This window comes from Wolffia australiana, chromosome 9 (genome assembly GCF_029677425.1).
Source record: "Wolffia australiana isolate 7733 chromosome 9, ASM2967742v1".
NCBI classification, from domain to species: Eukaryota; Viridiplantae; Streptophyta; class Magnoliopsida; order Alismatales; family Araceae; genus Wolffia; species Wolffia australiana.
This window is the reverse complement of record NC_135843.1, coordinates 17,446,408-17,467,503: the sequence shown is the minus strand read 5'-3', so window position 1 is coordinate 17,467,503 and position 21,096 is coordinate 17,446,408. Positions and strand designations below refer to the sequence as shown.

The window sequence follows — 21,096 nt, the reverse complement described above, 5'->3', positions numbered from 1 at the left end:
GAATCGACATCTTCAAAACTTCCATCTCCACTCGCATCTATCGACTTCACAGATAGAGTGCACCATTATTTAATTTTACATATGTTTGAGGAAGTCCATTGAATATGTATCTATCTATAACTCTTAAGCCTCGCATATCTTCACCAGGCGCTTGTCCCCAATTTTAGAGAACAAACCCTTTCTATCTGACTTTAATGCATTAAGGTATTATCTGAGTAGGATTAACTGATGCATAATTAGATATCATTGGTGGAGCCTAACAAAAATTCCTAACCCAAGAGAATTGTCCCATGTCTAAAATTACAGAAACTCCGCGCGCAGCGCTGCGCCCCTGCCGCCCAGCCTACGCTTCTCACACGCGTGTGCAGTGCTTGGCGCCTGTGCGCGCGCACACTTGGCAGCCCGCATGCCCAGCACACATGGGCCTCCTCTGAACCATTGCGCTTGAGCGCTGACGAGCATATGCACTATAAGGGCGATGGCTTTAAAGATCAGGGTCGGGCATCACCACCCGCAGTACGTGTTGTAGCGTTGCACTTAAGGACTCAGTCTCCAAATCCTGAGTCGAGCACACGGACAAGTCCCCACAATTAGCACGCAGGCCTCTGTACAGGAATGCCACATACTTTGGCGCCTTAGAATTAGCGATAGTAAGAACACGCCAGATATAGAGGAGAAGGGGAGAAGAAGAAGGAGATAATAAAGGACTAGAACAGCAGACTGTGTAAGGTTATATGTCTTCAACTTTACATATGTGTGTCCATTCATAGATATGGACCCCATGGTGATTCTTATGGAAAAATGAATAAAATACTCACCTCGTATTCCTGAGTGAGCTTTTAAATCTTAACTAATCACATTAAACTTTTATCACTTTCCCACAAGATGAAGCCCTCCAATTCTTTCGCCCCCAATCCCATAATTTCTAAACTGATTATAAATATACGTTAAATCTGTGTAAATTAGGCCAAGAAAATAAAATATGCACGAGAAAAAAAGACAAATCAAGATTTAAACTTGATTCCCAAATAGATGCCAAGAGTGACATCTATAGTGAAGCTACACCCAAGAAAATAAACGTTTCAAGGGAATAGAAGAAAAACTATAGTGAAGCTTGGTTCCCAAAAGGAGACTAAATTACACTTGAGAAAAAGCTTTGCACCCTCACCGAGAATTCGTCACTTCTGTTTGGAACAGGTTTTTCCGCTATGCATTGACCACATCCAACTTACCGGCCTTCAATGCATGTTATGGTGAAGTCGGTTGATGGAGATGAGTCACCTACGTCGGTGAACCAGCGAGAGGCTTCCGTAACGTTACACGGATGAAAGAAACCGGGCTTTTCCGGTGGTGGGATCTCAGCTGTATCGTTTGCCATCATAAATACTACTTGTAACATGGTGGGTCTGCTCTCCGGGCACTCCTGAACGCATAGAAGCGCAACCTTTATGAACCTTTGCACATCTGAAAGCTCAGCTGGTCGACCGAGCACACTGTCCAGCAGTACCTCGCACTGGTTCTCAGCCCATAAACTCCACGCCTAAGAAAATAACCCCCTCGATGTTAGACCTCTAATAGTGTTCGAATGACTTTTTTTTAACTACCTTGGTAGTTATAGCAAAATTAGCAACAGAAAATAAGATTACATGAAAAGTAAAAAAGAAAATACAAAACAGGTAAATAAAACTTAAAAGGGGAAAACATGGAAAAAATTAAAACAGATGCAAAAATGAAGGTAATAAAATGAATAAAAATTAGTTGCGTTGCACTTACATTTGCTAGAAGCTCCATTCGGGGAGTCGTCAAAGAGTTCATCTGGTTTCTCCTTCCGCTCATGACTTCCAACATCAAAACCCCGAAGCTGAATATGTCCGACTTCTCGGAGAAGTTGCCCGTCATGAGGTACTCCGGGCTCATGTACCCCCTATGAGATTTATCAAATAACTCTTAGGCTCATCAACATGCCATCTATAAATAGTAGAAAAAATTTAATAGTAGCAAAAAAAATTGTCTACGACAAAAATATAATAGAAATATTTTAGATAAAATTAAATTCCAGGGAAGACAACGAACTTGGTGCCGACTATTGTCATGGTGTTGTGCTCCATCTGTTCTCGCTCAAAGATCCTGGCCGTGCCAAAGTCTGAGATCTTGGGATTCATCTCCTCGTCCAAGAGCACGTTAGCCGCCTTGAGATCCCTGTGTATAACTCTGAGGCGCGAATCTTGGTGGAGGTACAGTAGCCCCCGTGCAACGCCGAGCAGTATTTTTAGGCGCTGTTTCCAGTCCAACAACAACCTTTTTCTTCTATCACCTGCATAATTTTTTGAAAACATAAAGAGGAATTTAGTCGTCGTAATTATTAAGTTGCCCATCATTTTATTCTTTTCATTTGCGAGACAGGCATCTAACCGAAGATGAATAGGTCCAAGCTTCCATTGGCCATATACTCGTAGATTAAGAGCCTTTCTTCTCCTTCAATGCAGCAACCAAGAAGCCTTACAAGGTTCCTGTGCTGAAGTCTGGCTATGAGTTTGACTTCAGTGGCAAACTCCGTAATCCTTTGTCTAGACATAGAAGAAAGTTTTTTCACAGCCACTATCTGGCCGTCTTCCAGCACTGCCTGAAAATCCCAGGCATGGGTTGCGTGACTTGAATGGGATCTCAAGACTCACATAGGAAAATATGTGAATAAAAATAACTAGATTTGACCTTGAATACATCCCCGAATCCCCCTCCGCCAACCTTGTATCTCATTGCAAAGTTGTTGGTAGCTGATAAAAGTACTCTAAATTTCAAGAGGGGCAGCTCACTATCCTTGTCCAGCAGAATATCGGCCATTTGAACCCCTGAACCTGAAAGAAACACATGAATCCATGAATTCAAGTGCCACGTCATCCGTTACCGAATATGAACACTTTGGATTTCATCAAGGATATGAACTTATGAAAGGTGAGAATCTTTCTGTCTTACCATCTTCAGCCCCGATCTTCATCTTCCGAAATCTCTTCCGCCACAGAAAATGTGCGCATAGTATGAACGTAAGCAATGACAGAGCTGCACTCAGCGTTGTGATGATAATTAAACCCTTCTTACTTTTATTCAATGTTTCTGCAGAAATCACAAAACAACGCCAAGAGCATCTGTTAGATGGCTAACTTATAACTAATATCGCATCTTATAACTAATTTTTTTGAGCCACTTATATCTCAATTTTACTGACTTTGGTTTGGCCGATTAAATGCTTCATCAATGTCATTTAAATCTTGCTTGAACACTTTACATGCCCAATAAATACTTCGAAGGTTATGTCAATGCTGAAATTATATTATATCTATCCTACCGACAGAAGAACCGGTTGGGCAACGTTATCTGGAATAGCACCGGGGCCATTGAGAGTCTAGCTTTCGGTTTGGTTCTGTGTAGTTTTCAGGGTCTTTACGTTATAAATGCCCTCTGTATTCTCCTGTAATAAGTTATATATCTATCATAGTGAACATGCATCGAGCCATTACTACTCAAATATATGCACGCCTACTCAGTAAAAAGCCACCAAAAACCCAACCGGGATATTGATTTCAACCTTCAGAAACTTAGGATAAACGATATATATGTATGATTTTATTAAGTTTAAAATGCACGAGGAAAAATGATCGAATCGCTTACCTTGAGAAGGGGGCGAAACGTGTTCGCTTGGGGCTACCCGCACGAACAGAGTTTGGCCGCCTTCAGAAAACGTCCTGGAATCCGTCAAGTCCCCTGTCCAGAATATACAACGGCTTTCGTTCTGAAACGCTTGGGCATAAGCCGTACAACTGCAGTTCTTCAAGCAAAGCTTCTCACACTCTTCAACATTCAAATCATCATTCTTTGCTGCATTAACCGTATCGGGTAGCTTGATCTTATACACTGGCTGGAATTTATCCCCTCCCGTGCAGTTATTCACAGTCATCTTTTCACAGCCTCCATTCCAATTCTGGGCATCCCATTCCTCCTTACTCTTGGGTTTATATCCTGGAAAGCACTTGCAAGGCACCCCATCCACACTACATAATCCATTTGCACGGCAGGTTCCAAACTCATCACACTTAGAATTCATATTACTCCAAAGCATATGCCACTGCTTCTTCTTGTCGTCCCATTCGAAACGTTTGAGCTCCCCTGAACTGCCCACCACTAACCTGGCAAGAGTCCAGCTCTTTGTGACGTTGTACTGGTAGAACACCTCCTCTTGGTTTTCTATCAGGCTGTATGTATAGTTCCTGAAAGTACTCATCCTAAGATTACCGCTCCACCCATTTCCAGTCCACGGCCCGCTTCTGTAAATTATTGAGGATTGTTTTGCAAGTAAAGGCTGAATTACGCCGCGAGTGTCCAGAGAGTATGAATACGGACCTTGACCCGGGTCATCCTCGCCAGCCCAAGAAGTTAGGTTGAGAACTCTGCCTGTTCTTCTGTTCACCCCGATCTTCATCTCTGGCAGCAAGGTATCCGTTGGATAATCAAAGCTCTGCCAGATGATAGCACCATGAGAGCTTTTCAACACCAAATTGCCGTTATCAAGAAGCTGAAGAACAACGTCGGACTCCGTTCTCTGTCCTGCTACCCATATCGCATCACTGCCGTTGAAGAGAAAAAGCCTGTTGCTTTGATCGATACCGAGAAAGTAGTTTTCGTTGAGTGGGATTTCTCTGTTGGCGACCCAGACCGTTGTTTTGGTGGGGTCGACGGTGAACCAGATGCCTAGATACGTCTTGTTGGAGTTGGGTGGAGAGAAGAAGCCCAGCGTGAACTTGTTATTAGCAGAAACGAGAGATTTCCCGTTGGAGATCTTCTCAGAGGAACGGAGGGTGTCCTTGACTCCACTTGCGCTTGATATGAACAAGAGAAGAACGCCGACGAAGAGCAGCTGCAACATCGTCGGAGGTTTCCCCATCTAGCTGAAAGATTTGATGTCTGACTTTTGATCCATGGAAGGAAAAAAAAGGCTTCCTCCCTGTGTCCCGGATTTCTAATTTTAATCTTCCTCCCCATTCTGCACTAACTCTGAAAGATATTAAATACCCCGACGTCACATTTTGATTTTGTTATATTATATAAAATCTATTGACCAGAAAACTCAAGCAGTTGATTATATGAATGTTTCCAAGAAATAGTGTTTGTTCTTTCTTATCTCTATCTTAATTCCATATAGACGTATAATTCCGAAGAAGTTTTGAGTGATTTTGCACTGCGGCTCTCTTTTATCAAAAGCCCGGCCTATTTCAATTCAATATCTTAATATGAACCAGAGAAGAGCGCCAACTAAGCGCCGCCGCAAGATCTTCGGAGTTTTCCCCATCTGGCTCAAGGATTTGATGTCTGATTTGTGATCCACAGAAGCAGAACAAGCTTCTCAGGTGTCCTCGTTGCGGGGCCAATTTCTAAATCTAATCTCTCTCCCCATTCTGATATTATGCTCTTATTTAGAACAACATTAAATAATACGACTTTGCAATTTAATAAAATTACGATCCTGTCAAATCAATTTCTTATATAGAGTTGGAGGGTATTTATTTTAGGATTGTTTCCAAAAAACACGCTCCGTTCCTTCATATCTCTGTTGATTTTTCCTAGTTGATCCCCATAAGGACGCATAATTCAAAAGAACAGGCCAGTGATTCCTACACAAAATCTCTTCCTCGTGTCAGATCCAGCCATTTTAAATTCCATTTCTTGATCGGTATCTTACCAAAATCAGAATTCGAAGTGACGAGACTTTAAGGTAGCGAGGCTTCTAGGTTGTTTTCAAGATCCGTTCATCGCTGTTAGGAAACTAGGCCCTGGGTTTGCTTCTATTCCTTGAAAACTACAAAGTAATATCAAAGGGTCAGCAAGATAAATACGACAAACGAAAGGTCCTTTGGTTTGCATCCATGTGGCATTTGTTTCACGAAAGTCGTTGGGGGTGGCGATGAAGAGAATCTTTGGTATTGCTTCCATGTTGGATATCGACCAGTCAACGTTGTCGCGATGTCAAAGACGATGTGGAAAAATGGGACTCAGATGTGGAAAAAGATTGAGATTCCGTGGTTATGCCGTGAAGCAAGGCAGAAGTGACCCACTTCGCATCATGTAGGGGAACGTGTTATCTATTACAAAAAAGATGAAAAGAAGGGCTTGTCATAAATATCCTACTGGTCAACCTATCCCGAATGCCATTAGCCTGGTTGAGAATGCTCCATTAGTCACTTTCGAATATATCTCATCAAATAAATTCACTTCTCATATAGATTTCACTTTCTCCTCAGGTTAGATATTGACTCAAGAACCCTCAAACCATATGAATAATACGAACCAATTTTTTCTACTACATATACTATTATTTTATTTAACGATTGAATAATAGCTGCCATTTATTTTGCACACGACATTGAAATAGTTGCCTAAGCTCTCAATCAAAAGTTTTTTTGGAAAAATAACTAAATCGCATGTTCAGACCTCTCAGCATTTTTTTAACACTGAAAATCAGACACTGTTTTTCATTAAACGCAATATAAAATAAATCCACATACTCATTACTTCGTCATAATTTAAGGACAAGGATTCACGGATATCTTTTATATGAACAAAAAAATAATAATCAAAATAAAAAAAAACTTTGATTCTAAATGAAGGTTTACTTTAGCATTTTGATAAATCCCTCCCTCAACCAGTCATGAAAAGCAAAGGAAGAGTCTGGAGGACTCACGGGCAATTAAAATGCACAGGAGAAGAAAATAAAATGAAGAGTGTGGGGCAATAATGATAGTTGACTTTTTGTGAACATTTATTTGTAAAACATTGATTTAATAGTATATCATGAAGGACAAGAGGAGTAAGATCTGTAGGGAGACTTGGTGGAGAAGATTTCTTTAATATGAAGATCATTTCCTTATTAAAAATTCATACAGCAAATGGTCCATATAGAATAAGCAAGTTCACGGACGGAAGCCATGGCACATATCTTGAATTTCATATCTTATTTTTATTGTAATTTTTGCTACAATGTGACCCTTATGGGCCAAGCCAGTCTAGGGAGGGGGTTCGAAACTATGCTGACCATAAATGTGAAAGTTTTTATTTCAGTTCTAAAAATTCAAAAGACATCATCAAAAAAGTGTGCAGTATAAAATTTTCAAAGTATATAATTTTCATAGTACTAGGCTTGGGGGATTTTACTTTGTTCAGACTCAAAAAATAATTTCTCAAAAAAATCCTGAAAATCTAAAATACTAAAATTAATTAAGTCTCGATATTGAGTTTCATATTTTTCTTGGATTTTTATTAAAATACATGATTAAGTTGAAAGAAATTTCAGTTTTGCATTCAAATATAACTCGCTACGTGTGGGGGTCGACAATAAAAAGAAAGAAAAATGGAGAAAGACTGAAGGCAGGATGACAACTATGTGCTATAGTCTAGCTCTCTAGATCATTATCCTTCACCAGTTCTTAGTAAACAGGGTTCAACTAGCAATAGTTAAGCATAATATCATTGTTTTGTCATCCCCAAAGTCAAAATCAATATTTGTGTTAAGTATGTTGATGGAGTACAGGTATTTTTTACAAAATATTTAATAAGCTGAAATTCATTACACAAATCATGTTTGGATCGAAGTCAAAGTACTCTATTTAAATATGAAAAATTTCATAAATTTGGGAAAATGTATAATTGGTTGAATAGTTGTATAATATTTCTGAATGAAATAAGAGACTGAAATTTTCGTGAAACTAAATTCTCTTTTGGGGTAGTTAGAGAGAGATCACTGTTATGGAGCATCTAGAGGAAAGAATACACTAGTCTTAAGTGAAATATTTTTAAATGAACAGCGATTGTTTCTCAAACCAAAATATTGCCAACTGGTGAATCACATAATTATTTTTGAATCAATCAATGTGACATAAATTTAAATTTTCAGTTAAGTTTTCTTTCTATTGTAAATTAATTATATCTTTCCACAAAGGTAGAAAAAAAACTAACACAATCATTGGATAGTTCACACAATTCATGGATAGTTAAAATGAATGATCATGTTACTAACAAACTGTTGGATGGCACAAATAGACCAGAAATGTTTTAATTATATAATATTGAAGGAAATATTCAATAACAACAAAAGATAAATATCTTGGTAAATATATTAAAAAATCAGCTGTGAATGATACATATAAAGAATCTTTTAGCTCAAAAGTATAATGATATTATCTTACCAATTGACTGAGTTGGCATTGGCATTGCATTGAACTAAAATTCAACCTGTCAGCTATAAATATTTAAGTTATACTTCACAAGGAAATCATATGACTCTACCCAGATCGACAACTTCTAACATTAGATGTGTTTTCACTTGATTTTTGGCAAGAAGTATAAATGTCAAGGTAGAAAAATGAACTTGAACTCTTAATTCGATCCAAAAAACAAATAACCAGACAGAAGTGGTGAAATCAGCTGTGAACATAAATGTAATTTTTTTGTATCAGAATATCTAAAATATTGTAGAAGTGGTTTGTATTTCTGGATATAATGATAATCTACCTCATCACACATTAATAAACATAGTCCCTTTCAGTGTATTGTATGGCAGAGATCATATCATTCTCTTACATTGTGATTAATTGGCATCATATAGACTACTTGGACACTTAAAATTATGGAAAAAAACCAAAAAAATTAATATTTAAACTTTATATGTATAAATTTTAGTTGAGTATGAATGCCCAGCTGACCTACACCTGTGGAGACGTCATAAATGAATAGTAAAAAATATAAGATGAATAGAAAATGGAATTACTGCAAAAAATTGTAAAATTGGGGGATGATGATATTAGGGTAGAAATAATAAAGGGAAGGTAGTATAGATTAGTTCATGTTAGCACTTTTAGACGTACACCATACCGACAACAATATATCGGTTCCTACTTTTATATCTTTATAAAATTATACTCATAGTATATTTTCTAAGAAAGGAATACCGACTTTTATTGGACGAAATATTTATTTACATGATTAAATGTGAACTAATTATTTATTTTTAATTGCATCTTATAAAATTTACTTCACAGATTATTTAAATTATGGAACAATGAATAATTCATTTATTATTAACTTTCAATGGGCTTCCACAAATTAGCACGTCATTTCACGTGTCCTCACCTTGTGGAATTATATTTCAGGGGATAACAATATTGGCTATACCTTTTTAATATTTTGTCGTGATGATCCTTTGCCAAAATAGCATCACCTTGGGCATTATAATTTGGTTCATGTTCAATCTGATGGGCACACTTTTCAAGTCTTTGGATGCCTTCAAGTCTAGCTTAAATGCAAAATTTGTATCTTTGATCTGAGGAAGTCCATGATAATCATTGATGATGTGACCATCGGACATGCAATGATTCAAAAAATCCCATTTCTCTAATTTTTGGGGTTGAAATAAAAAAATCCATAAAGGGTTACTGAGAAAAATTTTAAGGTTATATTATCTTTTTAAACTTTACACACATGTACTTCCCAAAGAAGAATTTAGTGCTAAATCATTAAACAAAGTTATTCAGAGCTACCTCAAGGTTGTCCAAACGATTGAAATATTGATGGAATTATCTTATAGGCAAGAAAACAACACTGTTATGTCTCGTTCAAGTTCATTAAAAATACTGTGTTAATTATTTTTTATGTGGGATATTTATAAAAAATTAAAATAACCTATGCAATGATAGATGAATGATGCACAGATCATAATAAGATGATAAGTTATGTTTAAACATGTATTGTACGTTTTTTTACATGAAGGACGTGAGAATGGTTGCGGATAATATCCCCATCTACATCTGCTCATATGCTGAGAATAGTTAATCCAATGATAATTTTTAAGTTGACATTTTATAGACAATGTGTCTTATTTTGGAATAATCTGCTAGATTAATTTGTATACATCCCTAGATGATTATATATCTAACAGTGAAACAGGTGCATTTGAGTCATTGTTTTCCAAGTGGTACTTTGATATGGGAAATGGAAGACACTTTAAGGATATTTATGTTTGCACAATGACAAAGAAGTTATTTCATGTGCCTAAAAATGCTGTCATTAATGAAAATTAATCATGTCATTAATTTCTAGACTTATGCAATAATACTTTTCAAATCATATAAAAATAGTATAAGAAATACGCCACTTCAAACTATGGCAGTTATAAAAAAAACATTGAATTTTAATTAAAGATAATAATTAAAATATAACAATAAAAAATATTTTTTATATGTTTAGTATCTCAAATTAGTAGGGAAATTTGAAGATATTAATTTATATATATAAATAAGAAGTTTGATTTTCATAACTTTCTATATTTTTATTTGATTTTTAAATTTAAATATCCCCAAATTTGTACAAAAGCCACATATATATTGCGAGATGAAACGAGATAAGACAGGGTTTGAATTTTTTATTTAATTTCATATATTTTTATTTGTGAAAGGAGAAAAAAGGATGACAAAACTTGAGGGGAGCGTGAATTCCCATGATTTCAATCCATAAAACTCTCTAAGGGAATGTCCATGTTGACCATGTGTGAAAAGTTTTACCCATATAGTTAGACATCGCTTTCATAGCAACTAGATTGGAGTGAGCTTTATAGCTTTTTTTTAAGAAAAAATAAATCCAACCATATGGATGCACAAGAAGACCTCCCACAAAATTTGAAGCAATGGAAGCATTGGATCTCTTTTTTCTGTTTTCTACAAATTTGCTCATTTTTTAAAAACATGTATGCTAATTGGGCCCCTAATTTTCATCTTTTTTGTGTCTTGTGAGTGAAGTGGTATAAACTTAAGGACATTAAGTTTTAAATTTTAATCATCGTGTGTCGTCCCAATTGTAAGATCTCGATATCTATTTAGCTACTTGCACTCACAAACATTGTGCTGCATGTACATACGTTAAATAATGGAAAATCTTTCAAAAAAAAATTAATACCTTTATGGAGCTCATTTAGTGTTGCAAAGTAACTTTGTTTCGAATGGATTAAGTGATGTGTTTGATAGAGGAATTACAAATTATCATCCTCACTCAACAAATTCTTATCTCACTTTAGCTAATTCAATCCCACAGAAACACAAGCACATTTTATTGAGATACATTTGATGTTCAAAGTGTTTAATCAGTCTTATGCAGATGACCTTTCTTGTATTAAGTTTTAATAGTTTTGTCACACCATGCGTTTGTGTGCAATTAAAAAAAATGAGATGATTGGACCATTATGTCATCATGAGTTGTGATGCCATAATGTTTTACTTTCAGCCAATTGGAACACTCAACCATTGGATGAAAAATTTCCAATTACAAAAAAACATGTGGCAGGATGAAATTATACCCAGATAAATGAAGTTACACCCATAAAGCAGTACAAATTTAAATGATGTAAATTATTACTCGTCACATTAATTTTTGCGTGAATCAATCATCATAAAATTCTATAAAATTTAATCAAATGAATAAAAATGAAAAAAACACCTTTATTAAGTAAACAACTATTATCTAACTTTTAAAATTAATTATTAATTGATTTTAATTTCAAAAATATGTAGAAAAATTTAACAATTCTTGAAATTTCAAAATGACAGCAATTTCCAATTTGGTGAATTTAACCCATCATAATCATGTATATATAGTTTCTTTATTCAATATGAATGATATTTCAATGTTAGTTTGCACATTTTAATCCTTGATCACACCATTCTTAATATACTTTTCTCAGATGCCATAACGAGTACATGAGCACAATTGGGTGGTCAATATGGGATAATTTGCCCTCGATATTGAAGGAGATGGTTAAATCATAGGAGTAGGTAGGGGAAATGTCAAAGCAGTTTCCCATGGTTTGTTGCTACATCAGCCCTTACGAGAATGACCAAATCTAGTTTGATTTCTAACCATAGTATATTGTTTTTATATAGTGTCCTAGGCATGAAGGATCATGGTTACCTGGTAAATAATGATAGTAGGCTTTCATTAAAACTCCTTTCTACCTTCTAGGATCTAAATGTATTGATTGGGTTAATAATTCTGTATTTCGGATACACTCAAAGACTAAAGCCATTCAGTAAATCGATATCAAGATTATAGAGTTATTGAGTACACTGGTACATGGGGCTAGAGGGCCAGTCAAATAGGATTTATGACACGTCAAAGGAATTACATGAGTTTTCATGAATAGTACAAGAGGAGGAAGGCTCCTAGAGAGAATACATCTAAACAAGTTTCATGGAGTGCCCTTCATTCTTCTCTTCTCCTTGTGCACTATCTCATCTCCAAGTGCTTAGAATGGTGAGAATAGCTAGCAATGCCATTTTGAGAAGGCAACAAGGAGATTTGACATACTGAGGACTGTGAGGATGTATCTTAAGACCCAACCACTGTGGGGCGTGACGAGATAGTTCGGGATCATTTGGTTGTGGATTCCATTATCAACATACTTTCTATTTGTATAGACATATTTTTATTTAATTGTTTTCCTTTGTGCATGTCGGATTTCAAACATGGATTGCAGAAAAAACCCAAAAAATGAGTAAATGTTTTTGTGCATGTTGTCCACTCCTTGGTGATGAGAAATTCATGCCCTCCTTTTGAAACAAAAGAGGTTTAGATTAATGGTAATAAGAGATAAATCTCCAAAAATTAAGTATCTGCTAGGATTCACATCTTCATAATTTCAAGGCCTGAGAAAGGTCCATCATCTATTCAGCATCATCTATTAATTATTTTTCCACCTTTCTATACTTTCAACCGGAATAATTTTTAATTATATTAAATGGTATTAAATAGAAAGATCGAAATTTTATGTATCAATCATCTGTTATTTTTATTACTGTTAGTGATCAAATTAATGTCAATGCTATCTGTTTAAATATTTTTCACTTGGATTAACAGGCACAACTCTCCATAAAACTGAATTGCATGGATAAAAACTCAGCAACCACTTTATTGCTTTTCCCTCTGAATTAACCACTTTATTTTTTAAATTTGATGTATTTGTGATCTCTAATATGATATAGACTTTGCAACTGTTTTTGACCTATTGGTTTCCTGGAACAATACCAAATGTAGAAACTCAGGTCATCAGCACGAAAACAGTATAATAATATTTAAACTAATATTTTTTGAAAAGTACAAATTTATGGGTAATGAAGATGTAATAAATTATTTCTAGTATCACTAATCATAAATATAATGGTCGTGTAATCCATAAAGAAGAAACTAATCTAGTAGGATAGTGAGAAAGAATAAAGAAAGGAGATAAAGAAAGGAGTGTGAATTAGATCGTAATAAAAAAATCACATGAGATAAAGTTTCAATTTTTAGTTTTTATGATTCATTTACAAAATTGATAAAACATAGTGACAATAAAAGTCTATTACATCAGAATAGGAGAATGGGTGATCCTAAGGAGCTCTTAAGCTTTTGACAATTCTATAGTGTAATAGTTATTCTACACCATGCTTTAGTTCAAATGGTTTTTTTGAGAAAATTTAATTATAGTCTTTTATAAAAAATTCATCCAGAGCAAGAGACATGTTTTTGGCCCCATCATTGAAATGACTGTCTGATATAGCCTTAAGGTATCAAACTTTACTAATATTGCATCTACCATTATGTCGATGCAACCAAATGAATGGATAACGTGCCACACATCACACTCATAATTTAAATAAATATAGGGGATGATGGTCGCCGCATGTAAGGATCTACCGATAGATTCTTCAAAATTGGAAAACATCATGTTTCGACAACATTGAAGATATGGGCTCATATATGATCTCCATCCTTATCTCATGCTGGCATAAGTTTGGTTAAACATGAAGTTGTAAATGTTGATTTAGATAGCTAGAGATAACCTAAGAGGGGAGGGGTAAATTAGGTTATCCTTATTATAATCTAATTTTTTTTACTTTACTCGATAGTGACATTATAAATATTTTAGACACTACTTAGACTTTAGGTGAGGTGGAGGATGACAACCGATATTTTTATATAGGTTAGGGTTATTCCCTTACTCCTTTCCTGGAATATGCAGCCGGAATTGATAATCAATCCCTAACCAAGTTCTTTAACCCCCAAGCTAAAACATTTTGGCAATAGGGATACACGGATATCACCTATCTAAGAATTGAACTGGCGAGCATCCTCGGGACCCCTTAGCCTCCGCAAGTTCAATAGTCCCTTCAACTCCTTCTAGGTCTAACCACCCAGGTCCTCGTAATTAGTTCAACAATTCTGCACCTTAAGATGCACCTGTCTGTATATTAAAATTTCACAAAATATACCTGGTAAATGATGATTGCGCTATGATGTTCTGACGTTCTTGCATACAGCCTGATATAGACAGTCAATGATACATATAGTCAAGAAGAGACTTGCACACAATTAGACAAGTGTAATCACGAGTAAATCTTGTACTCGATCAAGAAAAAGGATTCAATTTTAACAGTATTCAGATATGATGCTGGTGAACAATCAAATAAAGATAGTTGAATGTAGTGGTATTCAAACGTGATGCTGGAAATTAATTATGAAAAAAATATTCCACTTAATATATATTCAAACATGATGCTGGTAGTTAATAGATGATGATAGGCAGGAATGTTTCTTTCAGGGGATTAGACAAAATGAGGATATTCGAACAGCAAACTCACTCAGAGAGGCACAATTTGTGATTAGCCTTACCCTTCTTGCAAATCCACACAACTCTACTAATGATGTTGTCAAGAACCTAGAATACGAACCCGAAGAGACTGGTGCAGCTTCCTTGTGCTTCTTTCTCCTCCAAATGGTTAGTTCTTCTGATGCTGGTTTACCTACACTGTGAGTCTACTTCCACCATGAAAATAGAGTGATCTATATAGCTCCGTTAACAACACTATAAAGGTAGATCACCATTGATTAACTTTCAACTTCAGAGTTCAAAATAGTAATGGGCTTTCGACTGGTATTTCGTATATGCACACGTTCAATTTGAATGATGATTACTGGTTTAAGTTGCTTCAATCAAACTTTTTGTTTTGATCATGGATGTCAGTTTAAGATCTGGTTCTCAAATTTAAGTCACGCTAACTAAAGTAGCAAACAATCAATCTTACAGTTTCACTTCTTGAATCACTTCAAATAATGAGTAATTTTCATGATGAGCTTAAATATTGCAATTTACTGATAACTGTTCAATAATCAAATGAGCCTTATCAATCGACTGTTAATTCAGGTAAAGAAAAATCGAATGAAGGTCGTATATGATCAAAATATAATTAGTTGATTTGTCCTCAGATTAGCTGACTCAGGGTTTTAGTTGGCAGCTAATCGTTATTCTCTAGTGGTTTTATATCTAATCTCAATGATCAATAATAGATAATCTCACGTCAAAACTTACTACGCCGAGATTGTAATTTCTGACAGTCTTCTCAATATTTGATCAATGTAGGATAAAAATCAATTTCAGATTAGTTAGGTTTAGATCTGTCTCTTTTGATCAAGTTCACAATACTCACTTACCTTATTCTTGGGAGGATGTCGTCAATTGGTTTTTGCTGACACTCTTGCACACCGGTTTTGGATTGCTCAGTGTTCCCTGCAATAAAACAGCAACAAAACCACAAAGAATGACCAAATGAGATAACCCACCCAGTTCTTACTGGGAGCGCTCGATCCCAGGACTTGATGGAACACATGCCTTCTTCTCAGCCTAAGGGAATAGGTTGGGTTTTCTTTTATTTCAGCAGATCCAAGGTTTCGTTGCAGCAGCACTTCATTTCATGTTTTTCACCACCCAAAACTTTCAATCGTCCACCGAGCTCTACATCTCAATCAGACCTTTCAGTTTCCTTTCTCATGTATTCTCCAGTTTGAATAATTGTGCTTATCCCGAAATATCCTTGCATTCTCAATGTAACGGCTATTTCCTCCGAGGGTAATAATGAGAATAAATTTATTTATAATGATATTAACATAAATTATGGACAATGCATTAAGCTTGTTCCTAGGAGTGTTAATAGGTAATTTATAATCATTAATTGTTACAGTTATCCTAGTTATAAGTTTCTCAACATGGCCATAGTCATAAGGCTGGTTATAAAAACATTAATATGTTATTACTAGAACTTAATCAAAATATCAAACAGAACTTTGATTGAGGACCATCAATATTCAGTAAATTAACAAAACCAATGTGTGCACAAATGAATGATGGCAAGATGATGGGCCACATTCAGGCTAAGGCAGACGTCCTCAGCCTTCTGATATGAAACATAAACTTGAAGTTTTTATGCTTATACTTTTTATTGTATTTTTATTTTTTATCACTCTTTAAATCAATGCCTACATTTCTTAACTCGACGAGATTTAATTCACAAAACTTGTTTGACATTGGCAGCTCGAGAATGAATAACTCTTGCTATTACAAGTTAATTAATGGAACAATAAGTTATTCAATTCAGAGTTCAAATATGAAATAATTCATTCATTGCAAAATGAATTTACTAATCATATTAATTACATATTTATAATAAATTTTAATCAATTTATATTATTACATAAGTTACTAGTCTTGAAATGGGATTATTAATACATAATTACAAACATGAAATGCATATCCATAGCATCGGACCTGCGTATCTGGGTTCCATAATGTTTTTGCAATTGAATTAGAATCAGTGTCATGCATTACATGAATCTCAATTACTTATTTTTCAATATTCAGATAAAAGCTTTCACGTAAAAAGGGTAGGCAAACATAGTGTCAAAATGATAAAATGGTTCATATCTGTTTGAAAATCTATCCCATTCAATATGCTCCACGATTATCATTCAGAGGATGTAGCTACATTATCTCTATTAAATATCTTCATTTCTTGGCCACTTACTTAGGATGACCATAGTTATATATTTATAAAAGTATTTATATCATCCTAAAATTGTTGTCCAAATTTCATCTATAAGTATCAACTTTTCTAGCCCCTTTTTTAATGATTATTTGGGAAATACTTTTCTTATGCGGATGTCCATATGTTTTATTGTTTACTGATGCTCAGTGGAAAAAAATGATATAGTAACTGTATACTTATCATTTGCGCGACATTTTTATTATGCAATGCTAGACTTTTAATCATTATTTTTTTAAAAAAATTGTTCTGTCTTCCAAGGGGACAGGAAAATATTTATAACTAATCTGATTCTCTTTGATATCACCAGAGACATATTTACTACAATGAGGTTACTATTATTAAATTTTATTTTTAAATTTATTTTATAATTTGGGACACTTATTTTTAAATTATACTTCTGGCGGGTTGTCAATGGGATTCGCCCATTTGATATCAAATATCAGACCACCAATATCTCATGATTAGAAGAAATTGTGCAGTTTCTGATACTGTTTTAATGTTTAAATAGTTTCCATTTGGTGTGTTTAACAATACACTAGTTGGAAATCAATTTTGACCCCCCATGGAGACTAAAATCTTGCACAATTCCGTCATATGCTACATTATTTATTATAAATATGTAATGTTTAATTATCTGAGTGAATGGATTAAGTCCATTCTGTCACATATATTGAAAACTAGTTTTTTTTTTTTACAAAGTAAATGGATTAGACAAAACCTTTATTATTGATGAAAAAACCAATAATGGTCAAGTATAAAGTGAAAGATGTCATTCTATACTCCATTATTTACTACAAACCAATAATATTTAATTCTAAACAGATTAAGTCAACTCTTAAGTATATATAAAAAATAAATGCTGGTAATGATAAAGGGAATGGGTTATATATAAGCTTAACTATTTATGACAAACCACAGTGGTTAAGTGTCAAGCAAAATTGTTATTACATCCTTTAATATTTTTTATAAACATAGTTTTTATTTTCGACCAAATGAATTAAGTCCACTTGTGAGTATATATTGAAAACCAATCATTGTTAATAATAAAGTGAATGTATTCGACTTAATCTTGATTAGTTATGGAAAACCATTAAAGCTGTAGTATTATGTGAAAGATGAAATTCTAGAACTAGAAAATGTTATCATACTCATGAATTTTGACTAATTTTTTTTGCATAATAAAAGCTTTGTTTGTTATCTTTGGGCCAAGTAAAATGCCCTCCAACATAGCTGTTATTATCTCAATGAGTCCAAAATGATTCCATCAGAGGTTTATACTGATTTGGGCATCGCCAAAGATGATTTAAAAATGATGGTTATTTTTAAATTTGAATACATGACTGGGCAGTTAGGGATTCAAACCTTGACGTGATGCAATGACCCCATCCTTACTATCACGGCCATCAGAATCTAGGTCAACGTCATTGTACCAATAACTATTGTCCACATGTCATCAACACTTCACAATGACGAGTGTTTAAATGCTTATTGGCACTAAGCCCTCTCTTCTATTGGAGGATGACAAGCCCTAGAGAGAACCTTTGTTCCATTGGAGCACTTGACCAACATGTAGACATCAATTTTCTTGTAACTATGGCAAGAAAAAAGATTTTTGTCATGTGATGGCTGTTCGGTTCGGTGCCTTGGTTCGTCCATGGAAAACATGTTCAATGGACGTGGAAGTGTGTCGATCGATTCACAATCGATCTTTAAAATAAACCATATTGTACGTATCTTTTGGGGAACTCATTTTGCCCTCGACTTTGCGGCTCCGAGATTTTTCTGAAGCCATTCATGTGTCAGGCCTCTAGAATTATCCATGTGATCACTCGGCGCTTGGATCTCCACATCTTCTTCTTTAGCTATTCTTAAAAATCTAGAAGATCTCCTCACCATGAAGACACTATTCCTTGGATGAGTCGAGAAAGGCGGGCTCTCAAATCAGGCTTGCATGGGTGCTTAAAACGTGACTACTTCCCTCTTTATATTTCACTTAAGGTTTTTTTCAAAAAACCCTCCAAAGTGAAATATATCCACCACTGCCCTTATGACCTTGTGCATGTGACCCTCTAGGCCCATGTATTATTCTAGTTAATAACTTTAATGGCCCAAGAACATTTATTGACCAACCTTATTAATTAACGATATCAATATATATATTAATTAAATAAGGAACAATTTTTACCTGATCGATAGGTTAAATTGATCCTTATTTAATTAATATATCAAGATATATATACAGGCCGTGGGGTGCCAAGCTACACCTTGTGCTCTAAAAGATACCGAGTAGTCTGGAAGCTCTCTCATGGAACCTTTATCATCATCTGTTACCGTATATGTATAATCCATCATCCGCGGGAGACTCTCAAACAACTTAGGGTATGGTTTATCGTCAAACCCTAATCCATCATTCGATTAGTACTGATGCATAACAGGGATCATTGGAGAATGCCTTCTCCAATATCCCTACTACCCTGGCCAGGGATGTTTTTGCATCGTCTTCTTCGAGTCAATATCCTCTTATACTGAGGGCGGATGATCCCATCTTGACCACACAATCGTCTTCGTAAGCTTCTTACTACATCCGATCTTTTACTGGTTTGAATCCTTTGATTAGAGGCTTGTACGTCAAAGTCAAAAAGTAGTCGTCTAGTTACTAGATGTCCTTGGTGTCTCAGGTCAGTAGATCACTTATACAACCGTGACTTGAATCAACATGATTGACATTTAGGTATAATACCATTTAGGGATTCGTATAGAATCAATTGCATGAACTCTTTATCCAAAGAGCACCGATTATCTATGCTTAGTGTCATGACACCAATAGCTACAAGATCAGCTATACTTATCATATAAGTAGGATCAGCTAGTACTATTCTATCCGAACAAATCAATGTCCGTCTCGACTATCCAGCGAATATGAATATTTGGATTATTTGTTTAAAGACTAGTGATCACTGTATTATGTTCTCATTATAATTCACTAAGTTATTGCACATATTTGTGGACTTCATTACAAACATCACACAAAATAATAATGAATGCAAATATTTTATTCAATGAACTTAAATAAACATGGTAGTGTGATTGGCTTGACAGCCACATAATATCCATCAATGACCCACCAAAATAGTTGCCTAAACATTCTGTTAGTTTAGGTGGCCAAGGAATAACTTAAGAGAGGGGTAAATTAGATTCTCTATTTATATTATATTTTTATTTTAATTAGCCTAGTATTTGTTTACTTAAGAAATGAGGTAGGGGAAATGGGAGACAAAGTTATTTTTTTTAGACATCTTAGGCTAATCGTTAATGCTATTCGGGGTATTTGTCCCAAGGTGATGATGTGCCCTAACCAAGTTTGTGTGAATGCCCGCCAAGCAAATCACTTGGAAATGGGGCTGAATAAGGATACCAATAAAAAAGAAAAAGTTGATGAATCTTTGTCATCCTCAACCCTCAAAGGCTTCCGCAGAATAACGCTGCTTAAACTACAACTTAGCCCCCAAAGCCTTATTTGTATTGCCCCCAAAACCTTAACTTGAGTGATCATAAAGATCTAGCAATAAAACTATATTTCTGAATAATCTATTCTCTTCAACAGAAATTATTATTGATGGCTACTGAAAATAGTATGCAAGAGAATGATCAATGTTAGGTATTTCAACAACAAAACTTTTATGTCAAAATTTATTAATTCAGAGATAACGATTCATAAATATAACTATGACTTCCCTTCAGTAATACTTCCTTGTTGGTTCTCATTCTTTCTTCGGTCCTCTTCTTCTCCACATTTTCTTTGGATAAAGTCTTAATTTTTTTTTACCTTTGATGCTTAAAATTCCATTATCTATTTCAGTCCTGCACCAAATGCAATGATTCCACCTGGAACGATTTCGTAACACAACTTTGTACAATGGTTATCTCGCACAAAGTATTCATAAACAAATCCGAGAAATCTTACGAGATCAATATTTCAACATCCTTTCTTTATCGCTGGATTCCTTTGTCTCCAACTTTAAACTGTTGTAACTCTTTCCATACTCAACCAAATGATGCGATTCAAATTTCATTGGTTTTTATGGATGTTAGCAATAATTTCTATGTTGAACAAAATCTCAAACTAAAAAATTACTTTAAAAATTATAAA

At 34.9% G+C, this 21,096-nt stretch overlaps 1 protein-coding gene across 1 annotated transcript; it reads right to left on the bottom strand.

The window, feature by feature from the left end:
• Positions 1-998: 998 nt before the first annotated feature.
• LOC144707458 (receptor-like serine/threonine-protein kinase SD1-8) lies at positions 999-5,024 on the bottom strand. Its single transcript, XM_078580568.1, has 7 exons — positions 3,667-5,024; positions 2,974-3,111; positions 2,713-2,855; positions 2,413-2,623; positions 2,074-2,314; positions 1,774-1,924; positions 999-1,540 (listed from the first exon to the last, which is right to left on the bottom strand). Exons 1-7 carry the CDS (start codon positions 4,934-4,936, stop codon positions 1,229-1,231), a joined length of 2,466 nt encoding a protein of 821 aa, XP_078436694.1. The 5' UTR covers positions 4,937-5,024; the 3' UTR covers positions 999-1,228.
• Positions 5,025-21,096: the final 16,072 nt, after the last annotated feature.